The following is a 19,675-nucleotide window of genomic DNA, read 5'->3' on the forward strand; positions in this document are numbered from 1 at the left end:
GCAAAGCAAAACACAGCTTTGCAGATTCTCATACCTTTCGGGATCGACTTAAGTAACAATCATCAAAAATGCAAATTCAACTTAGAAAAATGAAAAATATCGCAAACGAAAAAAACCCCCAAACCCTGCGAAATAGAAACGATTCACTGATTTCACCCTAGCTGGGTTGCAAAGTGGTTTCAACATTTATAGTGCGCTGCGCATATAGTGCATGCGCAATGATCAGCTTCGCGCGACATGAACCGGGATGGCTCTCTGGTTTATTCACAAGGAGGCGACTCGTATAAACACAGCAGGTGATGCGTGCAAGCATTATCGCTTTGGTCGAAGTTCGTGAACAAGAGATGTTTCTTGTCGTTACAATCATCTTGGGTCTGCAGTAAAAAAATACACTCCATATATTTTCTTATTTTTCTTTGCAGCTTGCATTTTGGGGGTGGCAGATTTGCAAACCAAGCTTTCAAGAAAGTGTGGCATTGGAAATACCAATGCCATTGTTGAAAATGCTCGGCTTGAAAACTGAAATGTTTTAATTCGTGTCTGTGCAAACAGAAGAGTCAAGATGTTGATGGTGATAAGCAGTCCCTCTCACAGATAAAACTTAGTGTCTGTTGTATTGACACTTATGTGTCTGCCTGCCTGTTGCTAATGGCAATATGCAATACAGAACTTTAATCATTGACCAAATGCGATTTAAACTGTCATATTATGTTATTACACAGACAGGCAGGTGTGAGACTTGTACACATGGCATGTTATTATGTCTACGGTTTGCAAACAAACTGCATCCATTTTCCCCAGATGACTGGATCGGACGGAAACCGGTGCAAACTCAGATTGTCAATTTCAAGTTCTGCTTTGTAGTTGGACGAACGGCAGTTTCCAGCCACGCAGTAGTTCACCGTTTCAGAATTTGAAGATTGGATCCAACGCAAATGCAGGGAGCATAAGTATTTACAAAACCCAACATCTCTATAAGCATTTTTTATGGATAACAATGTCCTCTATTGTATATGATCCGACGTTTCGATGTGCATTCTTATACCGTTATCATTCTTGCTTGACATCAGTATATGAATCCATATCGAAACGTCACATCACATGCAGTAAAAGAAGTTGTTGTGCCTTAAAAATTCTTACTTTCTAATTACTAACCATACTTCTAAAGTGCCAGTCAAACAGATCAACTCTCTATACACACTATAAGCTCACTGATATCGGAATATGAACCAGCCAATTGAAAGACATCGTTACACTTGTGTATGTACTTGGTATAAATGTAAATGAAACATAGTGGAAGAAAGTAGGCGACGTAGAATTAAGAACTTAGTGCATGCGTAGACTAGACAGATTATATTACTGTACAATGTACGTACCTATAAGGGAGGCTGAGCTGCGCTGAGCTCTCCGGACCCCCGGGATGACCGGCTGATGACCCGTGAGGGTAAGCGGCGAGGGATATCCCGGGAGGTCCGAACGAAGTTGGGCAGTTGGGCTCTGGCCATGGAATAAACACGAAGCTACATCCCCTGTGTTATCCTCTATATAGAACAATATGATATTTGTTATTTCAAAATCAGTAATGTACATTATATGTCATAAATAAGTGATGGGTGCGTTTAAATTGTTTGTTTGATTGGTTGCATGTGACGTTTAAGTCTGAGTGCTATCAGTAACTGTCACTTAACACCTCCCCACGTCGCGAATCTTACGTATGCTTATGTACATGTGCATGTGCATAGGTCGTTGACGTAACACAACGTTAACGCGGCGTAATGTCTGTGAGTAAGAAACCTGACTGACATGATCAACCGAGATGAGAAGACGAGACGAGTCAGGTTACGTCCCATAGTGCATACAGTCCCAATCTGCCTACATCCCAATCTGCCAACAAAAATATTGTAGGCACTTTGGGAAATATTTTCTTTTGCCCTGTGAAGTAATGGAACAACCAAATCATCAATGGATGACGGGTGTGTTGATTGTACTGTAATAATATTGTAAGTAAGATGCTTGTATTGTAATATTCAAAACAAGATTAGATTAATCCTAATCGTTGAGTAGGCATCTATTAAGTTTGTTGTTACAAGGCACCTTTTACATCATTGTGTTAAAGGTGAGATTATGTCTAAAAATATAGTAGGGAAAACATTGTTGAGAACATCCCATCTTCTGAATTTATTTACCTCTTCATAAATAAGGATGTTACCCAACTGCATCCATCACACAATGGCAGATGTTCACCGTGTTGAATTTGTAACTTTACAAGCAGGAGGACAGCAGGTTTTGTTTGCTGGGTACCGCTATCGCCTCAACGTCAGACAACAGCCCAAAACACATTGGGAGAGTGTGCATTCCGCATGCAAGGGCCGCTGTTCTACAACTGGGAACTTTATCAAAACATCAACGCCACACAACCATCCCCTTGTGGAATCTTAGGACGAGGCTGGACTCCCTAACAGACTACGTCAGTGCGCACAGGAGGACGTCACGTCCATCAGCAGCTGTATGAGGAGGGACTGGCCGAGGTTGCTGACCCAGGATCTGTCCGGTCGTACTCGAGTGTCAAGTCGTCTCTCTACCGACACAGAAGCAAAGTCCTGCGAAATCTACCCATGTCATTGGCTGAAGTTCCACTTGAAGGACCATGGACACACACTAAAGATGGAGAGGAATTCCTGTGCATATATGGTGGTGATGACGACAAGATACTGGCTGAAGTTCCACTTGAAGGACCATGGACACACACTAACGATGGAGAGGAATTCCTGTGCATATATGGTGGTGATGACGACAAGATACTGGCTGAAGTTTCACTTGAAGGACCATGGACACACACTAAAGATGGAGAGGAATTCCTGTGCATATATGGTGGTGATGACGACAAAATACTGGCTGAAGTTCCACTTGAAGGACCATGGACACACACTGAAGATGGAGAGGAATTCCTGTGCATATATGGTGGTGATGACGACAAGATACTGGCCTTTGCTTCAGGGGAAATGCTAGGCATGCTTCACAACGCTGACACGTGGTATGTGGATGGAACCTTCTATGTTGCACCGGCCTTATGGGACCAGTTGTATATTATTCACTGTATGCTTATTGGAGATATGTATCCATGTGTATATACACTACTGCCTAATCGTACTAGGGATACTTATGACAGGCTTTTCACATTGTTGAATACTGTAGCTATGGACAGAGTAGGAGAACGTGCTCCAAGTGAAATCCAGACAGACTTTGAGGCATCAGCCATTAGGGCCGTAGAAGAAGTGTATAGGGGTCGTGCAGTACATGGATGCTTCTTTCATTATAAGCAGGAGAAAAGTAGCTGAGAAGGGACTGGCGAAAGACTACAAGGACAACCCACACGTTCAAACTCATGTCAGGAGAGCAGCCGCCCTTCCATTACTTTCTCCAGACATGGTGCAGGACACTTGGATCGCTGCCTTGGAAGAAGACCCAGAGTCAGACAAGGTCAGAAACTTCAATGACCATGTCACGAGTACATGGGTTGACTACGAAGCGCGCTTTCCCGTACGGATCTGGACGCAGTATGTTAACATAGGACCGAGGATAAACAACCACTTGGAAGGATGGCACCTGAAACTGAAGAACCTCTTCACCAAAGCCTTAAACGCATTCAAAAAGGGTGGTCAAAGGCGAATAATTATGAAAATGAAATAGCTGGAACTAAAAACAAAATTCACCAAGATGGGTGCTCCTTCCAGTAACGCCATGTTTAGATGTGTGAGTTTCAGGACTCGACCGACAAATCACGGAACGGAGCCGAGAAATCTCCGAAGATGGCCGAGCGTGTTTCAAGTATTACCGACATTGCTTCCGACAGGGGCGTTGTGTTTGTTATTACCACTAAATTGCCGATATGGCTGCAATTGTTTCCCGAGTGTGCTGTGCTTGTTTACATTTGAGATGCAATTCCTTCAAATTTGCTGTAATTCCTTCAATTACAAAGGGGGGCCTGAACCAGCACCATTTAAAGGAGGCTCAGGTCCGTTGGACTCCGTCCACGTCGTCCAATCAGACGTCCCTTACTCACTGATAGACACAAGGCTCAACGATTGGCGTGGTGCAATCAACGGCAAAACCACAGTCTGAGGATATGGCGCAGGTCCGATGATAGCCGTTTTCTTTTTCGTCTTACTGATGGCCGTTGGCGAGTTTGGAGAAGGAGTAATGAGGCTTATCAACAGCGGATGATCCATGCAGCTGAATCCTTTGGCGGTGATGGTGTGGGGATGTATCTCCAGTGAGTGTAAACTGAACCTTATCGCCATTCAAAGGACATTCAATGGTCAGAGATACCAACAGGAAGTACTGGAAGCTGTTGTTGTCCCGCATTTTGATAACCACCCCCTGGCCAGTCGGCCATTATTTATGGACGATAACGCTAGGCCCCATCGTTCCAGAGCTGTTATCGCATACTTGCAGAACAGCGCAGTTGACAGATTACCTTGGCCTGCGAGAAGCCCTGATCTCAACCCATTTGAGCATTTATGGGACCATCTGGGGCGTCAAGTTCAAGTAAGGGATCCACCTGTTCAAAATCTACAGGAATTAGCCCAGGCTCTTCATAAGGAATGGCAGGGTATTTCAAGGATGTGCATTCCGCGTTTGATTTCCAGCATGAGGAGAAGGGTTGCAGTAGTTATCCGTTTGGGGAATTCCAGCATGAGGAGAAGGGTTGCAGCAGTTATCCGTTTGGGGAATTCCAGCATGAGGAGAAGGGTTGCAGCAGTTATCCGTTTGGGGAATTCCAGCATGAGGAGAAGGGTTGCAGCAGTTATCCGTTTGGGGAATTCCAGCATGAGGAGAAGGGTTGCAGCAGTTATCCGTACTAGGGGAGGATACCCCAAATACTGATGTCACCATTAGTGTTGGCTTAGGATTGAACAGTGACCGTTTTATTGTCTATGTGACCATAGTTTTGGACATGATTATTGATAACGTTTTTAGTTCCCCCCACATGACCGTCAGTAAACTACAGCCGAAAATACCAGCAGTGTTGGTAGGTGATGGATTGACACTTTAGATGGTTCAGTTAACGAAATTATAACCATGTGTTTGGTTTCCATATCATGAATGACCAGTGTATTATGTTAAACACTATCTTGTAGCATGAAAATGGGTGGCGCTTAATTAATGCTGATGTGTATACATTTACCACATCAGACCTTGATTTATAATGTCGAGTATTTATTTACTCCAGACAGAACTAATGCCAAATGGGAACCTTTGTCGTGTAATCTGAGTGATGTTACCACCAATTATACCTGTTAAAAATCATTACTTGACCATAAGGTGAATGATGACAAATGACATGTGTAAGTTTATACCACCAAACACTATACTGTCTGCATTAAAACACTTATGGGCCTACACTGTTTTGAGGATATCACTTCATTCTTAATTACATAAGAAATACATATAGGCATTTGCTGTGTACTTAGGTACATTTGTAAATAGGGAAAATCAGTTTTTAACCTCAGAACAGTTTCATATTTTTCTAGCAATGGCAAAGTGCCTGTTCTTAGATTATGGATTCAAATAATCAAATGGTATATCACCTATGTGTTTTTATTATCATAGGTGATAAACCAGGGGTGTAGGAACCATTATGAAACAAGCCCTGGATTACACATAATTTTTGCTATGAAAGCTGGGCCAACCCTCAATACTTTCTAAATATGAAGCTTTGCAATCTATCGGACATCCGAGACAAATAGCTTACTACGTGCTTGTACACATCCTATTTTTACGTGACATGATAAACAAATCGAGGTAAAAACTCCGAATTAGGATCCTACTGTATCAGTCACAATACCACCCAGGCATTAGAAAAAGCCTTATCTGCTGGGACACTTATTAGAATCAGACAAGCAATACCAGGGATATTTCAAATAATGCCATATGTGATGGGCATCCATCCTTCCTAATGTCCCACTGTCGAAGGCTGAAGAAATTCTGCAAAGGTGGACAGTAGCCCAGTCACCGTATCCATCTCGGTCAAGGGAACGGGTGCTGATCAGCTTGCATCTTGGTTCCGTAATTAGGACGTTGGCTAGAAACATTAATCGCTCCGCATTGTTTCCATTTCAAACTATTAGTTTTCCGTTACAGAGGGATTGTTTCGGTTTTAGAAGATGTCGTTGCAGTTTTTGGCGATTTTTGTTCTGTTTTGTTGTATTATGAGTTCAGGTTTGATGATTTGTTCACTGTTTGTATGGTAGGCCTGCACCCCACAGCCCAACTGCAACCATCGTCTGCTTCACCCGTCCTGGTTTTGTTTTCGAGACGACCCCCTTATACCTGTTTCTTTTTATAGTGACAGTGAGACTCCAGGGTCGTTACATCCTTCATAATTTCAGCATGAAAGTTATTATTTTTTACTTCAGCTATCGTTTATAGTGAAGCTAAGTCTAATTTCAAAAAGGACACTTACAAATGCCCTCTGTAACACAATATCATCGCCCACTAATTTGCATTAAGCCATAGTCTGTTCCAAATAAGTCACTTTGAACTTCGAAATTGCTTTTTTCTGCACTAATCTCTCGCCAACAAAGTCCCTTTTCACGTTTCATATCTCCCCACCACTGGAACTGTAGTTAGGCCGAACTACGTTAAACAGGTATTTCACACTTTCACATACCAACTACATGTACATAAACTGTTGAGATGAACGTGAAACATCAGTTGTTTCCTATGTCCGAGAGAACTTAAGTCACATGATCATAATGGTTCCGGGTACTAAGACCGATACCCGGCCTCAACTCATTACCCACATGTCACGGGTATCCGGGTTACCTGTCCCAGCCCTGATATGCATAACACTTTCAGTAATTTACAAGGCGGAGATAAGGTATAACATATTTCTTTCGTATTTTCAACAAATGAATCAGTACATCAATCATTCCACTCAAATGCCATTAATGTAATTAAACGGTTCATCCTCAGTTCATCCTCAGAAATGATTACCATATTAATGTCACGTGTTACAATTTTTTTGTATGTGCATGCGTCCCGAAAAAGATGGCCACCAAAGTTGGGGTTCGGGACAAACTGAGGTCGACTTTAAAGAAAGACTAAAACAGATTTGAGATCGATCTCTTTACTGTACCTATGTTTTATGTACAAAAACAAAAAAATAAAAATTTACACGGATATGAATCATAAAAATATAACCTGTTGTGAATGTTGATAAAAAAATCACAATAACTGCTTCTTCCTTATGAAATTACATTGCAGTATATAAGGAAAATGTATGTACATTTATCTTCTCCATCTCTCAAAATGGTCGACTGCAGTTTCATCATTTTCGAGTTAGCATTGGAAGGGACATTATTTCAATAGATAGGAACATTTGGGAAAGCAAACATTTCTCCTTTGTGGTTGAGTATTTGTAAACCTTTGAAGTGACAGTTTGTCTACAGTTAATATATATATATTCACACGTGACAAGATCACGTGACTATTGGTAGTATTCATACTCTTCATCCTCGTCCTCCAGAAGCCCAGGAGGGATAAATTCTGAAGAAAAATGCAAAAACATGAAATCTAAATGGTCATGATGTGGAAACAATTACTAACATGGAACAAACAGAAAAAATCACTCACAGTGATAAATATTTGTATCTGTTAGAGCTTTTTTGGGGAAATGAATTTATTCATTTTAATAATGGCGTAAGACAATAGAACATGTGTTCAAGCTGTAATATGAAAGTCTTCGATGAATATTTGGTATTCCTGATACAGGACTCCAACTCTAAGAAAACATTAATAGGGAAATAGAAATATCTTACTAGAACTTAAGATCGCCTTTTGAAACTTTGTGATAAATGAATGTAAAACACGTCCACAAACACCTTCGTTATGGTTGCAGTTAAATTTGGCAATTGCAATGGCAACGAGGAAACACACTTTTAATGTATGCTCGTAATTTATCTTTCAGGGTCACGATCAACAAAACGTTCGTAACGCTACGACCTGTCGTAAGTCTATACTTTATCACAGGCTTACGCATGACGTAGTGGTAACGAACGCTTCGTGGATAGGGTCCCTGGAGTAATTTATTAATTGTTTGTGTGTGACAAAGTGAACAGGTGAACCCCCCACCGTTACATCTGTAGACGAGGTCAGACCAGATGACCATTTCCTGTGAGAAGCAGAATACACCGAGACGTCCACCCTTCAACGTTGTGTCGTACACGTTGCCGGAGTCGGCCACCAGCTCTGTCTCCTTGAACAGCAGCACCCTGCAACACCACATAGGAGATAGTTTATGCTCATGTTTATAGTTTTATGTTATGATGATGCTAACCGTATTCAACCAAGGATCAGCTCAATAAACTATCAGGAACAGTTTAATACACTACCTTATCTGACCTGTGGAACAGGTCAGTGAACTACCTAATCGGATTTGTGAATCAGCTCAATACACGACCTGATCAGACATGTGGATCAGTTCAAAACACTACCTAATCAGACTTGTGGATCAGTTGAATACCCTACCTGATGAGGCCTATGTGAGATATATGGATCAGCTTAATACACTACCTGAAGAGGCCTATGTGAGGTCTGTGGATCAGCTTAATACACTACCTGATGAGGCCTATGTGAGGTCTGTGGATCAGTTTAATACACTACCTGATGAGGCCTATGTGAGGTCTGTGGATCAGCTTAATACACTACCTGATGAGGCCTATGTGAGGTCTGTGGATCAGTTTAATACACTACCTGATGAGGCCTATGTGAGGTCTGTGGATCAGCTTAATACACTACCTGATGAGGCCTATGTGAGGTCTGTGGATCAGTTTAATACACTACCTGATGAGGCCTATGTGAGGTCTGTGGATCAGCTTAATACACTACCTGATGAGGCCTATGTGAGGCCTGTGGATCAGCTTAATACACTACCTGATGAGGCCTATGTGAGGTCTGTGGATCAGTTTAATACACTACCTGATGAGGCCTATGTGAGGTTTGTGGATCAGTTTAATACACTACCTGATGAGGCCTATGTGAGGTTTGTGGATCAGTTTAATACACTACCTGATGAGGCCTATGTGAGATCTGTGGATCAGCTTAATACACTACCTGATGAGGCCTATGTGAGGCCTGTGGATCAGTTCCCATCGGTAGGCTGTCTTGTCCTTCCAGCCGACGTTCCTCTCATCCTTCCATAACAACTTCACCTGGGGTACAATGTTTGTATGTTCAAGGTTCACATGATGCACATAGAAATAATACCCCCTGCATTTTAGAATATTTGATAAATACTCAGGTCAAATGTGGAACAAAAGGAATATTGAATGTGGTCTTTGGAATTGTGTCAGACAGAGAAAACAACCAACGACCTCGGGACCAATCGTGTTTGTTCAAAAGTTTCTTCAAATGTTCTGCATCATTTTCGCAGGGAAATAGTAAGGTGACGAAACAGTATGGTGACGAAATGGCCGTGAAAACATTCATTTGTCAAAGAAAGATGTTTATGATTCTTCTTAGAGGCAATGTCATCCACAACTTGTGTTTACGGCATTTCAATTGATAACATGTTTGATCCATTTTCTGACTGACTTGGAATTACTTGATCGAGAAACCGACTGAATGTTACTTCACGCCATAACCAGTATCATCTCAGCCATCCCATAGTCCCTCTACATACTAGATTCTAGACAAGGCTCCTACTGGATCGCTACATACGGAGCTATCACAATGTTTTGATCCGACATTGTGCCTATCCGGTTTGTTGGCAATACAGATTAACGGGGATGAATTCTGGATTTGGAGGATTCACGCTGAGGGACTTAGTGGAACTGTTAGTTTAGTTTCACGCCGCTATTCCAGCAATATTCCAGCAATGTCATAGCAGGGAACACCAGAAATGGGCTTCACTCATTTTTACCCAAGTGGGAAATCGAACTCGGGTCTTCAGCGTGACGAGTGAACGCCTTAACTACTATGCTATTCCACCGCCATGAACAGTTCGGATTAGTAAGGTTATACTGACTGAAATTTGTTTATCCTTCTAACCTGGCCTTTAGTATCGCCTGTGTGCCACAGTGAGTTCCTCAAAAACTCTCCTGGGCCGGACAAGGACTTAACCAGCTTGAGCTGGATGCCGGGCTCTGCCTTGGCCCTGAAGGGGGTTGGGTGCCAGTACGTCTGGGTGTTCTTCTTCCACATGACCACATAGAAGCTGGAACTGTCCTGGTAGCTGAAGATGAAGCCGGCGTAGTCGTCGTCCACCTCGGTATTCACGAAGAAAGTGCCGCTGAAGTCCACGCCGCTGAAGGCGTTGAAACCTGTTTGAAACACGTTTTGTTTGCATACAAGTATAGTGATGGTTGTGGCTCAGTTGTTGGAATTGTTTAGATGGGATTTAGTTAAAAACATTATCCGTTTTTGTCTTTACTTATATATTGATCTGGAAATATTTACACTCTAATTTTTACATCTTGAACACGAAAATAGCAAAATCACATTCATTTGTTATGATGATGAACATCTTATAACACAACATGAATTACTTGGTTAGCATTTATGACATCCCGGGAATACTACCATTACATCTAGGTTTTTTGTGGAGACATCTTCTGTAAAATTTGTAAACACGAAAAAACCTACTCAACTTCGCTAAAACGAGATTAAGCTATAAAATTAATCTTTACTGTGAAAAGACTAGTATGAAACACAAACGGATATAAGCTTCACCAACAAACAACAATTGTCTATGACTTCATTTTCAAATTGTATATATATATGTAATGCCAATTATGCAGTAACAAATAGTATGTGTTTATGATTTAGGTGTCGCCTAGACAACATTCATTGCAGTTTTCTATATACATCAACCCAATGGCGACCGGCGTCTTTGACAGAAGAAAATGTTGATATATTCAAAGTATGTAATAAGAGGAATTATGACTTAAACCGTAGCACATAGTATAAGTTCAGTACAAGTGATATATAATTTGGTATACGCATGCTATAATGACAATATTGACAGTTTGGGGTGTACAGTAGTAAATATTTTATGGAATCCACATTATGACACAACGCGAATTCCCAACCAACGCGATTCAACTTTATCATCAGGCACTTTATCTTCTTCATCAATCTGTAGAGAAAGTTCAAACGCTAGGAAGTAAGTTTGCGCTGTGTCCATACTTTGTAGACTTCCTAATATAAACACGCAAGTTGACTCAAGCATACTGAAACAGGTTATCTCAAATTCAAGAGACTATTACTATGTTATTTGCATCTTGTTACCAGCATGACGCTATACATCCTCGATATCTCCAGGATATACGTTCCGAAAAGTCTCCACTATACCCTAGATGCATCTACGGCTCAGCCCGATAAATTTGTTACCTCCCTTGGCTGGCTTTTTATCCAATCGGGTGTCTACCTTGGGAAGCTGAGCGAACCAATCACATTTCACTTTCGCTTATTAAATTATCTAACCGATTAAACTTGGCAAACAAACCATGCAGAGTTTCTCTGAAAGAGGTAGATGGATTTCTTGCATATGATTTTAAAAAGGTTTGGGACCTATAAATTTGTCTGTATGATTTCCCCAAATTGTGAGTCACACGGCGAGCAAACCTTCGCAGTTGCAACTGCTACATTTCTTGACACTGGCAAGTTCGGTTATAACGGCGGCCTTGCTGATTGGCTCCTGTGAGAAAGCGGAACCAGCAAAGGGAGGTAATAAAATTATCGGGCCGACCCGTAGATGCATCCACGGTATAGTGGAGACTTATCGGAACGCATACCCTGGATATATCGAGGATGGACGATATATGAGAGAATGGTGTGCACTCACTGACGGCCACGCCTGGATCACTGTTCATCGTCTGAACAATTTCAGCCCCCTGAAAAGAGAACCATCCTTAGTAAGGTATGACTGGTGATCAATGTTAATATGTATCATCTTATAATATAAACCTAACGTGTGCTTCTCACTATGTATTGGGACATCTCTTGTTTTCCCAGAATAACCGCATTTGAGGTTTTTGTTTTGGAGGGACAGGTTTTACTTTTCGCTAGAAAGACCTCTTCCCAGGTATTACTTTTCGTTACTAAGACCGCTTCCCAGAGATTTTACTTTTCCTAACGTTATATGAACATCAACATTCAAACGATAGATGATTGTTGGAAATCAGTTGAAAAATATCGTTCAAGATTAAACTCACTATGCTAATGTTTTCCCACGGGGAACTGGAACCGCAAATGTCTGATCTATCGGCAGACACTCTACCGCACGGCCACCGGACCGACGAAGGTTGTGGTGTTAAATTATCGACTTCCAGTTACTGTCATTAAATTGATTTTAAGCGCGCTTCAGTTATTGTTCTGTAGCTTCATTAAATGATCATCTGCATTGTAATTGCCCATCACTGACGGTATATACGTTGGAGAAAACACTTCTCCTCGGTTTTGGTAGACAATGTAAAACCATCGGGGTCGGGAAATCCTCCCCACCCACCCCTTCGGTTTTACATTCTGTACCAAAACCTCGGAGGCGTGTTTTCTTCTATACTAACAGCCCGGACTGCATGAGTTGAATATTCCCCAAGGAGTTGAGTTGGTTGAAAGAATGCTAGAATAAAGAAATATGTTGATCAAGTGAACACCCAAGCGCCTAAATCATCATCCTTGATACCATCCCTGGAGTTAGATTCCAGTATCGTGTGTAAGTGAGGTATATCCCCCTTCAAAGAGGCAAACAATATTCGTAAACTAGAGGAACGTGTTTTTCGAGTATACACAGATTGTACCAACTTTTGTTCCCCTTCTGACAGTGAAAAGCTGTTAAATGCCATTTCTTAATATACACTAGATACTAATCTTGACAAGCTCTGGATGCAGCGCGTGAAACAGTTTCCAAATGTTGTTAGCTAGTCGGGCTGGATATGCCTGAAAGTTACTAGCCCACAAAATAATTCACTAGTTTGAAATTAGAATGTAGAAACTAAGCCAAAGGTAACAAAACTAGAGGAGACTATGTTTTGTCGGCATCACACAGATTTATCATTAACGGTCACATGCAACCAAGAATCAAACGTAATTAAAACATAGTTATCACTTATTCGTGATATATAAAATTCATTGCTGGTTAAGAAAAATCAAATAGACAGAATTGTAAGCATATAATCGCAAATCAAAAGTGCAATATTTTGTGCTTGGGTGGTACTCCCTCGAAACAAAGCAGCCGCGATACCGAACCCAGTCAGAACCGATGTGTGTACCCTCAAGTGTAACGAAGCCTTTTCATTGGGTGGTTCATTTGCCCATACCTGGTTAAGGATGATCCAGTTAGGATCGATCTGGGAGTCTCCCTCGGGATCAAGGATGACTGTCTGGTAAGCTCTAAAGTCGGTGGCGTAAATGTCGCCATTGTCTGGACACACGTCTAATGGATCAGGTTGACCGTCACCGTCGTTGTCATCCTCGCAGACGTCTCCTTTGCCATTTTCTGATTAGAATATATTTATGACAAGGATATACAAATACTTATGATTATGATTAATATGAAAATAATGTTACAGTCGGCTGCCAGGTTCTTCTAGAATTGACTGCTTTGAGTAACCTTGTAGATAAAGAGTTCACTCGCTACACTAAAGACCTGGGTTCGATTCCCACACGGGTACACTGTGTGACGCCTAGTTCTGGTGTCCCTTTGCCGTGATATTGGTGGAATATTGCTAAATGCTAACTAAACTCATTCACTCATTCCTGGAATTCATGAAAATATGCTACTGTATTCGACAGACAAAGATAGTTGCGTACCAACAATGAAAGTGACAGCAAAAGCAAAGTGAGAAAATCTGACATCGCAAAGTCATTAACGCCGTAATGAAAAACAAACATACGCAAGAAGACATAATAAAGTAAATGAAATGGGAAATCATAATATATGTGAAATGTGAATGAAGAGTACGTCGGTGGAAATCATGACATATGTGAAATCTGAATCAAGGACATGTTGACATCATACGAGGAGCATATGCAATGCTGTCACCACAGCAAAGAGAGGTTAGGTAAAGATATACTATCTTGGTATGGCACCAGGTAAAAGGGAACATGTCATGAATATCAATATACAAGATTAAATTATGCCACAGAATACGTTTCTATGTCCCCTTTTACTAAAATGATCTGTTATTTGCTTTTACGGTTTGGGGAATGGCTGTGTCTGAAGCAATCTGTTCAAGACAATCTGACGTCTTGGAGCAGTCAACGAGTAGTTTAACATTTCTTCAGTGTGAAAAGTTCCTTACTGTCTGTATCCAACTGGTCCGGATTGGGCACTAATGGGCAATTGTCCACAGAGTCAGGGATTCTGTCGTTGTCATCGTCACCGTCACAGGCATCACCTACAACAGCGAACAAAATTGAAAACGCGTGATAGGCCACAACGATCACTTTTCATGTCAATAAGGCCAATAAGTGTTTCAAGTTCTACCTCCCGACCATAGTGTTTGAAATAGGGCGGTGAGATAAACTAGTGGTAAAAGCATTCGCTCGTCATGGCGAAGGCCCAGTTCTGTTCTCCACAAAGGTATAATGTGTGAATGCTTTCCTTGTTCAAGTACCATGTAATTGTTTTAATATTAAAGCGTTAAACTCTCATTTACTTTGTTAAAATCTCTGATACGGTCATCCAGAAATACGTTTTTACTCAATGTCTGCAACCGATTCTTGTTTCAGTTTGATACGTGAAACAACAAAGGGTATGCATGTGATAACGGAAGGCTGACCTTCACTGCTGACCAACTCCGTCCACTTACCTTGACCATCCTTATCAGTGTCCACCTGGTCTGCATTGGGCTCAACCGGGCAATTGTCCTTGTTGTTTTGTATGCCGTCACGGTCACTGTGCAACAACACCACATACGATGAAACTGAGTATCAGCATGTTCAGTTGTGTGAGTGAGGTAGTCGTGGTTTATGCTTCACTGGAAGGTATCCTCGTCATATGACATTACTTGGAAGGAAAGCAAGTAGTGCCGTAGGTCTTAGATATCAGGGCAGTTGGGTAGCTAACTGGTTAAAGCGTTCGATCGTCATGATGAGCCGGGTTTGGGGTTCGATTCCACACATGGGTATAATGCGTTAAGCCAATTTCTGGTATCCTTGGCCTTGAAAATATTGTAATATTGCTAAAAGCGGCGTAAAACCGTATTCTCTCACTCTCACACTAGGACCGAGTGAGCGAGTGAGTGAATTTAGTTTTAAGCCGTTCTAGTACTAATATTCCAGCAACACCACGGCGGGAATCAACAGAAATGGACTTCACACGTTGTACCCATGTGGGGAATCAAACCTGGTCTTCGGCGTGACGAGCTAACGGTTTAACCACTAGGTTACCCCATCGTCCCACACTTGAACACACAGTACTAGACACACACTAAGTGCATAGCCCAGGGGTACGCCACGACAACCAAAACGGCAGTAAAAAGTAGACAAATATACTTACTCATCGTCGTTGGTATCGCACACGTCTCCCACGAGGTCGTTGTCACTGTCGAACTGTCAGAGAGAACAGACAATAGAAAACAGGTTCACAATTGCTTAGTACGTGTTTGAAACAATCGGAATTACACCGATATTCTTAAGCAACAGGCAATATGCGGAACTGGTGCAGGCAGCCATACACATACGTCGGCACGTTGTTATTGAGGTGCATTAATCTCTAACGAAATGTTAAACCGCACCCAGTGTCATCATTTCACTCGGGAAGTTGACCTGGTTATTCATAACGCTAGGGATGAAGTCAAACCGTCTGTTGTCCAGGAATAAGACGCAGTGCAACTCCTACAAGTAATAATTAGACAGCAGTTGCAAATCGGAATTTTAGTCCTGATATTACGATGACTGTTCGTAACTTCCGAAGTTTAGTTATACTCTGAGGCCACGTACCTGGTTCTTATTTTTAATATTCGGACAGTTGTCACATGCGTCACCGACACCATCGCTGTCGGCATCGGCCTGATCAACGTTTTTAACACGTACACAGTTGTCGTCTTCGTTAAGAATGCCTGTCAAAATAATTGATAAAGTTATCCAGGTAAATAGAAACACATCATAATCAATCAATCATTGACTATTTATTAATTCTTTATTTTTTTAAATTTCACTTGTCCACGTCTCACCATCGTTGTCGATGTCCGGATCACAGTTGTCTCCCAAGCCGTCAGTGTCTGTGTCCGTCTGGTCAGGGTTAGGGACCGTGGGGCAGTTGTCGCAAGCGTCCCCTCTCTTGTCAGGGTCTCGTTCTGAATCACTCTGGTCCGGGTTGGCCACGAGGGGGCAGTTGTCCTGAAGTGTGAAAACATGATGTCAGCTTCTACCTCGCACACGTGTTGCTGGCAGAATGTTGTTTTATGCCCTAGTAGAGTGAGTGAGTGACTTGGACCATATTCCATTAATGTTATGGTAGGGGGAAATGGGGATTATACATTGTACTCATTTGGTGGGGGGGAATCGAACCCGGGCCTTCGGCATGGCGAGGGAAAGCTTTAACCAAAAGGCTACTTCACTATCACAGTGGACATGATCAAATATAAGGAAGACATTTCGACTGTTCTGTGAATTTTGCGTCGTGACTAAAATTTTACATCAGAGTGATGAAAATATTTACCTAACTAAGTAAAAGAATATTGTTTTAGGCCACAGTGAGTGAGTTACAATTCAAGATGACATCGGCAGTATTTCAGTTATGTCGTGACTATACGTCACAGTGAAGACAATCGATAAATATCGAGTAAATCAATTTGTCTTTCAACCCAGGAAAGAATATGCGTGTTTTTATGAATTCTCGAGGGTCACTGACCGGATTGTTGATGATACCGTCGTTGTCCATGTCCTCATCACAGGAGTTGCCAATGCCATCACCATCGGCGTCCTCTTGGCCGCTGTTTGGGACGTCGATACAGTTGTCCTGGTGTTAGTGAGTGAATATTAGTTTCATGCCATGAGTATTGATGGCTGATGGATTGACGGATGGATGGGTGAATGTATGGATGATGAAACGATCGTTGACGATCGATGACGATGACGATGGTGTTGATGATGATGACGACGACGATGTACAATATGTCAAAATCAACACCGCATTGCTACACTATTTTCAGGTCGTTGCATTCATGTTTTATACATACTCATGGAAACGAATAAGCGAACAGACGAAAGTGAACATGTTCCTATACTCTTTTCCGGAATCTTGTCATTAAAGAAACACCTGTGCTTCCATGTTTTCAATTAATCGTTTCCATGAGTATGTGTTCTCAGCTCCCTGGGAAGTATTCTCAAATAAAAACGTGAATAAAATGTTGCAACACTATCAGTCACTGTCACTGCTTTTGAAAGCCACCAGTTCCAGTCGACTATAGCAGTTAAAAGCCCCTGTATTTACCTTCCTACACCGTCGGTGACTGCAAGGCAGATCCTGATCCGGAATGCCATCCAAGTCGGTGTCGCGGAAACACATCTTGCCGTCCCCGGCGTAGCCGACCTTACACTGAATGTAGAACCATATTGTCATAACTTGTAATAACTATGCTGCATGTTAGACTTTCACATGTGGAAGTGTTAAGAGGGTAATCACAAACATTCTCAATCATAATTTAATGGCTGGTCGGAAGTGAACACTTGAAATGTTGAGTTATCAAATATATAACCTGATGAAAACTTTACTCGGCATTATAAGATGAATTTTATTTAGAGAATAACTAAGTGAACAAAGATAAACAAAATAAAAATGTCCCAATCCCCAGCCACCAAAACAGTTACCTCGTCATTCCTCGTGTATGCATCATCATGTACCGGTATCAAATTCATCACGGTCAAAGATTCAGTTCCACACTTGCACCAGTCTCATATACTACCTGTCAGTCCGCTACACTCGAGGTTTAGCCTCCGTTAATCACATGCTACATAAATCGTATGTTCAGTAAGTGTAAATAAGGGGAGATTTGCAGCAGCGACAGGAACGTATTACCAAGAAAATTGGATCATTCCGGTTAGAAATGGCTTATAGCAACCCAAATGTTTGGTCAAAGGCGACTGGGGGGATTGGGTGGTCAGGCTGCCGACTCTTCTAATGCATGCCATCATATCGATCACATATGAATAATTATAGCGATGCTCATAATGTCAGTCAGTGGAATGTATGGTCCAGACTAGATAACGGATCGGCGGATAGCTGAGATATTGCTGATTGAAACAAACAAACAAACAAACAAACAAACAAACAAACCTTACCTGGCAGAAGTAGCCCTCCTGTCCGGGTCGACGGACGCACTTGGCATTTTCGTGGCACCTTGTACTCCCGTCAGGACACAGGAGCCCGCTTTGCCGGCATCCCACAGACTGGTTCCCTACAAATCCTGGTAGACAGTCACCGCACTGCCTGGAACCCTGGAAGTGAAAATACTGGTGGCAACTCTTCAACACATATATGCTCTTTAATCTCTGTAGACAATCATCTTGCAACATACAGTTGTTAGCGCTAGCCTTTTGTTTTGGTTTGAACAAGAATATATTAGACATTTGTATAGCGCCGATCTCAGTTCGCCAGTTCAACTACTCAAGGGCGCTTTGTTTTCTCCCCGACAACCCCTCACAACGGCGCATCGTATTTCGGTTTCAACTCCCTGAGGATCATACAATTTTTGCAACCTACTAGGCGCAACACACATCATACGCCAGTCATTCTTCAAGAGCGATTGCTGTACAAACAACATTATTACCATATCAACATTGATTGATTCCGATATATCTGCCAACTTTTTTCACTTGCATATATAAAACGAATATAAAAGAAGTAGCAGAAGCAATGAACACCAGTGTTGACATATCTGTGCTGTCATCTGGCTGGGTAAACGGGTGTACGTTTACCAGGTTCGACAGCTGACTGACATTGGTAATGATACAATGTGTAGCTCGTTCCAATCTGCTCCAATGTTCAAGGTTTCGCGTTCAAGGTTTCAATAACTGGCATGTGTCCAAGGGTTTTGTATGGGTAATCATTTTACGTGCGCTTCACATGAGATAACTTTCTTAACAAGTAACGTGTATCAAAAGTACAGAGGAACGACTGATCTGACAAATAAAAGAGAAACTACAAATTTTCTGATTGTCTTTTTTTCTGTCGGAAATAACATTTACCTTAAGCAAACCTATTGACATAAGAAAAGTCCTGCATAATACTTTGAAATTCCCAACACTTTCACAAGAGTTAACAGTGGAGGTGTATGCACTGAGCTCAGGTCACAAAATGGGCGCGGCGAATGCTTGGATGGGTGACCATGTTTGGCTGCAGGTTCACCCAGCAGAATATGCGTACCAGGTGAAATAAGTCGTGGGACTAAAGGCCTTTTTGCGCCTAACAGGCTTGTTAGATGTATTTAACGCTGAATGACGTTGATATTGACTTTAATGATGCATTAAGATATTTCCTAATTATCGGTTATGGTGAATTTCAATAAGAACAGCTACTTTCAGAAAACAATATACACACAGTATCCCAATTAATGATTAGGAGGATTTTTAAAAACCAAAGACAAAATATCATACTGAACATCAACTGTGATAGGACATGAAGAAGGGTCATGATCTCCGGATATAGACGCCGGTCAAAACAACA

General features: G+C 41.7%; 1 protein-coding gene across 1 annotated transcript in view; it reads right to left on the reverse strand.

Moving 5' to 3' along the window:
• Positions 1-7,116: 7,116 nt before the first annotated feature.
• LOC137278286 (cartilage oligomeric matrix protein-like) overlaps positions 7,117-19,675 on the reverse strand; it is a 30,525-nt gene continuing 17,966 nt past the window's right edge. The window contains exons 11-24 of the mRNA XM_067810531.1: positions 18,292-18,447; positions 17,444-17,548; positions 16,862-16,969; positions 16,182-16,347; positions 15,949-16,067; positions 15,506-15,558; positions 14,817-14,902; positions 14,307-14,402; positions 13,323-13,501; positions 11,849-11,897; positions 10,054-10,325; positions 9,118-9,215; positions 8,137-8,276; positions 7,117-7,551 (exon numbers count right to left, since the gene is read on the reverse strand). Of these exons, the coding sequence (XP_067666632.1) occupies positions 7,493-7,551; positions 8,137-8,276; positions 9,118-9,215; positions 10,054-10,325; positions 11,849-11,897; positions 13,323-13,501; positions 14,307-14,402; positions 14,817-14,902; positions 15,506-15,558; positions 15,949-16,067; positions 16,182-16,347; positions 16,862-16,969; positions 17,444-17,548; positions 18,292-18,447 (1,686 nt within the window). The 3' untranslated portion in view covers positions 7,117-7,492. The remainder of the gene's footprint in view (positions 7,552-8,136; positions 8,277-9,117; positions 9,216-10,053; positions 10,326-11,848; positions 11,898-13,322; positions 13,502-14,306; positions 14,403-14,816; positions 14,903-15,505; positions 15,559-15,948; positions 16,068-16,181; positions 16,348-16,861; positions 16,970-17,443; positions 17,549-18,291; positions 18,448-19,675) is intronic.

This window comes from Haliotis asinina, chromosome 3 (genome assembly GCF_037392515.1).
Source record: "Haliotis asinina isolate JCU_RB_2024 chromosome 3, JCU_Hal_asi_v2, whole genome shotgun sequence".
In the NCBI taxonomy this organism is placed as follows: domain Eukaryota; kingdom Metazoa; phylum Mollusca; class Gastropoda; order Lepetellida; family Haliotidae; genus Haliotis; species Haliotis asinina.